Source organism: Silene latifolia, chromosome Y (genome assembly GCF_048544455.1).
Source record: "Silene latifolia isolate original U9 population chromosome Y, ASM4854445v1, whole genome shotgun sequence".
Lineage (NCBI taxonomy): Eukaryota > Viridiplantae > Streptophyta > Magnoliopsida > Caryophyllales > Caryophyllaceae > Silene > Silene latifolia.
Genome location: NC_133538.1, coordinates 287,964,304 through 287,972,591, shown reverse-complemented (window position 1 = coordinate 287,972,591; position 8,288 = coordinate 287,964,304). Strand labels below are relative to the sequence as shown.

The following is an 8,288-nucleotide window of genomic DNA, read 5'->3' as shown; positions in this document are numbered from 1 at the left end:
CATTTCAAAATGCTGGCTGAAACAAACGGGTTCTATTTTGCTTATGATCAGGATGAGAACAAATGCTTGACGAAGGTTATTTGGGCTGATAAGGAAGGGATAAACAACTACAAGTTATATGGAGACACGATCTCGTTTGACCCTACTTATGGGACAAACAAATATTTCATGGTGTTTACTCCCTTCACCGGAGTAGACCACAACAAGAAGACGGTAACTTTTGCAGATGGGTTACTTGACTTCGAGAGTCAGCATTCATTTGAGTGGATTTTTAAAAATTCCTCGAAGCAATGGGGCAACAGCAACCTCAGTGTGTGTAATTACAGACCAGTGTCCTGGAATTAAAAAGGCATGCCCAAATGTCTTCAAGCATTCTGTGCACAAGTACTGCATCATGCAGAAAATGCCAGAGAAGGTGGGAAGGGCAATCTGTAATGACACGGAATTTATGACCGACATAAATGCTGTTGTGTGGGATGTCGACCTCAATCCAGAAGAATTTGAACAGAACTGGGAAACTGTTATTGAAGCCCATGGTATGCAAAGCAACCGGTGGTTGAAGTATGTATTTGCAATAAGACAAAAGTGGATACCGGCTTACTTTCGGGATCTGCCTAAAGGTTGTTTGCTGCGGACAACCCAGAGATCCGAAAGTTCAAACAGCTATTTCAAGCGATTTGAAAGCCACTTTGGAACCCTTGTCGAGTTCTGGATAAGGTACAATTCCGCAATAGAACAGCAAAGGCATTCACAAAGGAGGTTGGACACTGCCGACGAGCATAGTATGCTCGAGAAACTAGGGCCGATGAAGGTAGAGATGCAAGCCTCACTTGTCTACACACATCCTATCTTTGCAGACTTTTAGAACGAAGTCAAACATGCGATATGTAGCATGGGGGTCGGGAATTTGACAACAGTAGGGACAGTGGAATTTAACACCAAAACTAACGAGAGCAAATGTGCATGTAAGCTGTTTGAGAGGCATGGCATTGTCTGTCGGCATATACTGTGGGTGTGGAATGGTAGGCAGGTACACAGGATACCTGAGCCTTATATCCTTGCTCGATGGACAAAGAAATCCTACAGGCCAATTGTCCGAGATGAAAATGGAAAGGTGATAGAAGACATTGATGAAGCTGACATCAAGAAAGCTGAGATGTCAAAGGTTTGGTCTGAGATTAATGCAACTGTCGGGGTGATGGACAGTTATGCTACGGTTAAACAAATGAAGCAACATTATATGAGAATTAATACTAGTTACTTTAATTTTTTTTTTGTTAATATTATCTGACTGTTTTTGCACAAACCACCCACAAAATAAAACTGCATTTACACACTACAATAATAGTTGAATAATAACAGATTAGTAATATTTATAAAAAGCAGTTCCACTTTTCAGTTTTTATTAAAAACAGTTACCTAACCTTATCTAATATAATTACAGGAAAACTGTTTGTATTCCCCAAGCCCCTATAAATACTGATATTGCGTGTTAAAAAAAAACACACACACACTGAATAAGTACAGAAAAACTGTTTGTATTCCAGAAAAAACTCTGCATCTCCTCTGCAAAAGGTAATTTCTTATCTTTTTTTTTGGGTAGACAAGTAATTTCTTATCTTTCTATACTTTATTACAGAAAAACTGTTTCTATTCCCCAAGCCCCTATAAATACTGCTATTTCGAGTAAAAAAACAAACACACACACTGAAAAAGTCCATTCCAAAAAAAAAACTATATCTCCTCTGCAAAAAGGTAATTTCTTATCTTTCTATTCTTTATTTTTCTTTCATGTATATTTTTCTTATCTGTCTACACTATACTCGATGCTGCAGAAAAGGTAATTCTCTTTCTTCTTCTTTGGTTTGCTTTTAATTTGGTTGAAATATTTTAAACATCTTTTTATAATGCAAAAAGTTTCATACTTCCAATGATGCAGGATGAGTGACGTAACTGACGATAACCGAAGGTCCCCGACAAGGGAGGAAATCGATGAAGCGAAACGGATGATAGAGTCCCTTACGATAGAGTTGATCGACACAAGGACAAATTTAGAGGCAGCAGAAAACCGTGAAGAGGCCTTAATAAGAGAGGTCGACAATGTTACGGCACAGTTGAAGGTTGCTGAACTTCAAAATGAACGTATGCGTAGACAGTTGAAGGAAAAGAAAAATAGGAACTACATAGAAGCCGACATGGACAATCAATTCATTGCTGGTGTGAATGCTTTGAAGAAGTATTACACTGAAATCGATACTTCAATCTCTGGAAATTGGACACCGTTCTGAAAGCCAAGGAACTTATGGAAGGATACAAAAACCCTTTTCGGGATGAGTCGGTGGAAGTTGAGAGCACTCCCAGGACCGGCGCGAGCGCGAGAATAGAATAAAGATATAAAAATCTAACGATGATGGTCCAGGGTCAGTTTGCTTTAAAATATGTTTAAAATATTTATTGCTTTAAAAATAATGGCTTTAATATTTTAGATCGTTAATGTTTATTATGTAATTACTATCTTTAAGTACTATTTACTACTATGTTTAAGTAATGTTGGAATAACGAAGTCTTTGCGAATAATAGTGCAATAACAAAGATAATAACGCTAATTATGCAAATAAATACTGCAATAACAGCAGAATAATGGTAGAATAACAGTGGAATAAATAGCAGTCTAAACCATTTCTTTTACACTTGACTAAATTTACACTTGAATAAAAATGAATAGTTTTAACAAAATAATGCTGGACTAACAGTGGAATAATAGTAGAATAAACTAGTCTTTTTGTGGAATAATACTTGCAATAATAAAGAGAATAAACTACTTGTTATGCGGAATAATAGTGCAATAACAATGTTAATAACGGTGCAATAAGAATAGAATCACAGTTGAGAAAAAACAGCCATTGACAGTTGAATAGAAAATGCATATTCTTCGTAGAAATTGGATAGTGTTTGTAAACCTTAATTAAACTAGGGGAATAACAGCAGAATAAGTGTAGATTAATAGTACAATAACAGCAGAGTAGCTGCTTATTATGCGGAATAATACTGCAATAACAACAGAATAATGGTAGAATAACAGTGGAATAAAAGCAGTCTAAACCACTGCTTTTACACTTGACTAAATTTACACTTGAATAAAAATGGATAGTGTTTGTAGAAAACAAAGGTAATAAGAAAGCTTAATTAGACTAAAAAAACTGTAGACTAATTGTGCAATAACAGCACAACAACTGCTCATTATCCTGAATAATACTGCAATAACAGCAGAATAACAGTGGGATTAGAGTAAAAATGGATGGTGTTTGAAAAAAGTACAAGTAATATGAAAACTCAATTAAATTAGAGTACACACTGGAATAACACTAGAATAATAGGGCAATAACAGCACAATAAACTAGATATTATACAGAATAACAATGCAATAATAGCACACTAATTGTTTAACAAACAATTTACACTAACTTAGTCTGACTTTCCTGGATACACAACAGTCAAAGGTACTGCATTCACGACGATGCCTGACTCTTCACTACCAGCAGATGATTGGGGTTTCACTTCTTTCAACTTGTTCCTTGCTGACGCCAAACCCAACGTCTTCGACATTTGATTCTCACAAGCCATCACTTTATCAAGAACTACTTGCCTATAAATATTAATATCCGCCAAGATCAGGGAAGCCGACATTTCAACACAGAAGCTTCGACGAGCAATCTTGCTGTGAAGATTGGACTCAAACACACTGCCACCATATTCGGCCATCGTGTACAGCAAGAAACACCCCGACTCGGAATTCAGCAGTTTCTTCTTTTTCCATTTAAAAGGAACATCAACGATTTCGAAATTGCGGCAATCTTGCGACTTCATAACATTATGACCCTCCATAAAAACATACATATAGTTTGCCACAATCTCGGCCAACCTTCTGTACTCCGCTAATTGATTGGCATCGTGAGTCATGTTGTCCAAAATATCAATCGATTCATTCATAAAATTGATGCAGAAACAAGAGTAGTGATCATTGTACAGAATCGGCACAAACACAAGGTCCGAGTTCGACGACATCTTCCATTGCAGAATCGAAAAACACATTCCGAATTTCAACATGACTTCTTACCCGGACCGTCAAGAGGGCTTGAGGAATCAAAGTTCTCTAAGAGTGAATAAAGAGCATCCTCCTAAACAGAAAGCATAAACAACCAAAAATAGTGCACAAGTGTTAACTTTATATCAGTATATGTGAGTAAATATGTAGGTAATAACGCAAAATAGCAAAGCAAAAAACAAAATACCATATGACGAAGTCCGAAAAACATTGATCTTGGTTCTGAACGTTCCTCAAACTCCAACGAATTCAAAAGAATCGACCAAACATCGACTACTCTTGTTGACATCATAGCAGCTACATTCACAATGGAAACAATATCCCCCCTGTCCAAAAACACGTCGACGTCGTCGTTGTACAACACTAACATCTCACTGCATTCACAAAAAAAACATATGATAAGAACAGTGGGATTACAGTGGTATAAACAGCAGAATAACAGTTCAATAACAGAACAATAACAGTAGAATAATAGTGGAATAACAAATGGAATAATAGTGGTATAACAAAGAGTATAACAAAGGGAATTAACAAAGTGGGATTACAAAGGGACTAACAACGGAATAATAGTGGTATGACAAAGAGAATAACAATTCACTAACAAAGAAATAACAAAAGGAATTAACAAAGGAATTACACTTTGGACTAACAAATGAATAATAGTGGTATAACAAGAAAATAACGAATCAATAACAAAAAAATAACAAAGGGACCTAACAAAGGGAACTACGATACTAGTTTGACAAAATAACAAAGATAATAACAAAGACATTAACAAAGAGAATAATAGTGGGAAACAAAAAGACTAACTTAACAGGAACACCACAATCAAAGAAATGAAAATCGACACATACTCTTCTTTCAAGTGAGCGTCTTCACGAAGAACAAAGTCCACCACTTGCTTCCGCACCTTCAGCATCTTAGAGAACTGTTTTTTGTTCTTCCGAATCGACACCGCAACAAAACTACTGTCCTCTAGCCCGCAATCCATAGAGCAACCCAGCCCATCGTCTGCCTTACCCCTTTTACGACTACCCAAAGCCGACTTTGGACTCACGGTGCTATCCACACCCCTGCTTCCCACTTGACGGCTGGCAGCAGGGGTGTTTGTAGAGAATTTAGTGCTATCAATGACAGTAGGAGAAGCTACGGGCTCGACAACAGGCTGCGTCGTCTTAACCTTCTTACCAACAGTTTTCACCCTGCCAGAACCACGACGTTTCTTACCGCTTTGAGAAACCCTCGCTTCCGCATCCTCAATACGCCGTTTCTCTTCAAGCACACTCAGGGTTTCCTTTCTCGTCTTGTTCAACTCCTCCAAAGTTTTCAACACATCTTCCTTTGACTCGTTCATATCAGACAACACCAACAATGCAACGATCTCAGCGCGGTAAAGCGCTCTTGAATCAGAATTACCCAAGTCACAATCAAAAACAGTTCCACTGTAAAAGAGCATGTGCAACATCGTATATACACCACAGTCCAAATTTTCAATCGCAGCGGTTTGCCAGGTAAAAGGGACGTTGACAATTTTATAATCTTTAACCTCCCCGCCTCGGGCAACTTCTTTGTTGACCAGGAAATCAGACATCAAGCTCACCTTCAAAAAAGCAAGGAAAAAGAAAACATAATTACTAACAATACTTAAACAAACTAAGCTAAACACCAAGAGAAAATTAGGCACAATTATTGACTTACAGCAGTTTGACAATACACCAAACGTACACACGCCTGTTGATCATCAGCAAACATCGCCTCTTGAAATACATTATCAAGATATTCAACCCTCTTCGCATTGAAGTTGATGCACAAACAGCTGAAGTGCTCATACAAAAGAATTAGGATGAAAATCTGGGAAAATATTTGGCCAAAAAAATTGTTACTAATTATGTGGTTTTTTAAAAAAAGCAGAAACACAGCAGAATAACAGCAAAGTAATAGTAGACTAACAGTAGAATAATAGTAGAATACACACAAGTACAGAAAACATGTCATATCAGAATTAAGATCACACTCTCTCTTGTTGTTATTGACAAACACAGTAAATGACAATATGACTTACGCACATAAATCACTCTTAGAAGCCTTCTCATGTTTCGACGGCGTACAAATTCGCCCCAATGGATTCTAAACAAAAAGTGGAGAAAAGAGTTGAAACGTGGTGCAAAAATGAAAAATAAAGTAAAAGAAACGATAAAATAGAATAACTAACCGTTGCACCCATCCCAAAGAAAAGTCGACTTGGACTTCCTCTTATACAAGTATCATTAAGAAAGAGGGACCACCAGTCCACAACACCAAGCATTATCATTGTATCTGGAACCATCGATTCTATATCCTCTCGATTCAGGTAATTGTTCACACCCCAAGTGACAAGATTCTCCCTTCAAAACCGAATAAACAGGAAAAATAGGAGTCACATAAATATATTTTTGAAGAACAAAAAGCAGTATAATATATTAAACAGAAAGCAGAAAATTTTTACAATAAAAACGAGCTCTTACCCTTGCGAAATGTTATGATCATTCAAGAAGCAGTAGTTTGCAACCTCTTTCCGCTTGGATAGCATTGGGTTGAAAACATGTCCCATCATTATCAATGATTTTGACAGGACAACTAGCTGAGGATCCAAAGGACCACAATCATAGGTGCATCCGAAATTGTGAGGCACAACAGACAACAGTAGCTCCTCATGTGCATCAGAGTGCAGCAAATAACTTGTACCGATATTAGGAACATTCAGTCCTGCAACGCCATTGTCCTCTCGGACAGCCTCACCAACAACAGTACCAGCCTCCAACATAACCTCGGAATCCTGTTTATCGGATTTATCTATCTCAGACGCAGCCCCAAGCAGCAAGTCTGCATGACAAGACATCACCACATCCGCTACTTCCTCTTCTGCAGTCACAAATGCTTCACTGCCAACTTGAGTGGAATGTTGAGTGTCATTATGCAATGGAATGTCATCACCGGTATCCGTCACCTCCGTCTCGGGCAAACAAGCATCAATCTTTGGAATTTGAGTTGCTTGAACCTCTACCGGTGTACACTCAACAGTATTAGGCACGTCCTCTGGCGGATTATCAACAAGATAGTCTTCAACTTGAATGTTAACATCCTCCAAATCATTGTTAACATCCTCCACGTCAATGGTAATGTCCCCAACATCAACTACTTTCTCACCGACATCATCTGGCACTCCATAACGAAACTGAATGTCAGCACAGATATCCGTCGTAATAGAATCTAAACCGAGTGGTGACAATTGTGGAGTCCCCAGCTTTGCACTTTGTTGAATGACGGGACAATGTTCAACACCCTTCTTTTCAGCTATAGTCAGCTGCACATCCGAAAGCCCAACACACTACTCATAAAATTGAGAAAACAGATTAAATGATGGGGGTTCAATTATGACATCTTCATGTCTAGCTTTTTTGGAAGCTGGTTCTTCAGGAACAGTTGATCGCGATTTATTTGCCGCTTGCATAGCCAATACATGCTTTACCCGTTCATCCAGCTCACGGATAACTTGATCCGTGAAGTAAGATGGGGTGGCAACCAAATTCTCTGACGCTTCACAACCAACTTTTTCTAACTGTTCAGTTGTGCTTTCTTTAGCAGCTTGTCGGGTTACTTGGCTACGCAACTTAGCAGCAGGTGCTTGACGCATAGCCTACTGGTTCTTCTTCATCATCTTCGACATTATAAGTTCCGCCCGTTCCAAGTATCGGCGGCATAAAATCTGAGAGTCCCTCTCATTAAGCAGTATAAGTTGATGAACATCCTGTCAATATAAAATCCCAAAATTTTACTTAAAACTGTATTCCAAAACATAATAACAAAGACAATAATAGTAGAATAACAGAGGAATAATAGTACACTAAGAGCAAAATAGATAACAAAGGGATTAATAGTAGAATAACAAAGCAAAGAATAAAATAACAAAGGAATAACAAAGACACTAACAATGTTGAGAATAAATAACGAAAGGAGTAGTAGTAGAATAACAGTAGAATAACAGTGGAGTAACAATTGGGGTACACGTGATCCGTGAAGTAAGATGGGGTGGCAACCAAATTCTCTGACGCTTCACAACCAACTTTTTCTGACTGTTCAGTTGTGCTTTCTTTAGCAGCTCGTCGGGTTACTTGGCTACGCAACTTAGCAACAGGTGCTTGAC

General features: G+C 38.1%; 1 protein-coding gene across 1 annotated transcript; it reads left to right on the top strand.

Moving 5' to 3' along the window:
- The first annotated feature begins 226 nt into the window (after window positions 1–226).
- On the top strand, window positions 227–865 carry LOC141630870 (protein FAR1-RELATED SEQUENCE 5-like). Its single transcript, XM_074443614.1, has one exon. The coding sequence runs from the start codon at window positions 227–229 to the stop codon at window positions 863–865; it is 639 nt and encodes a 212-aa protein (XP_074299715.1).
- Window positions 866–8,288: the final 7,423 nt, after the last annotated feature.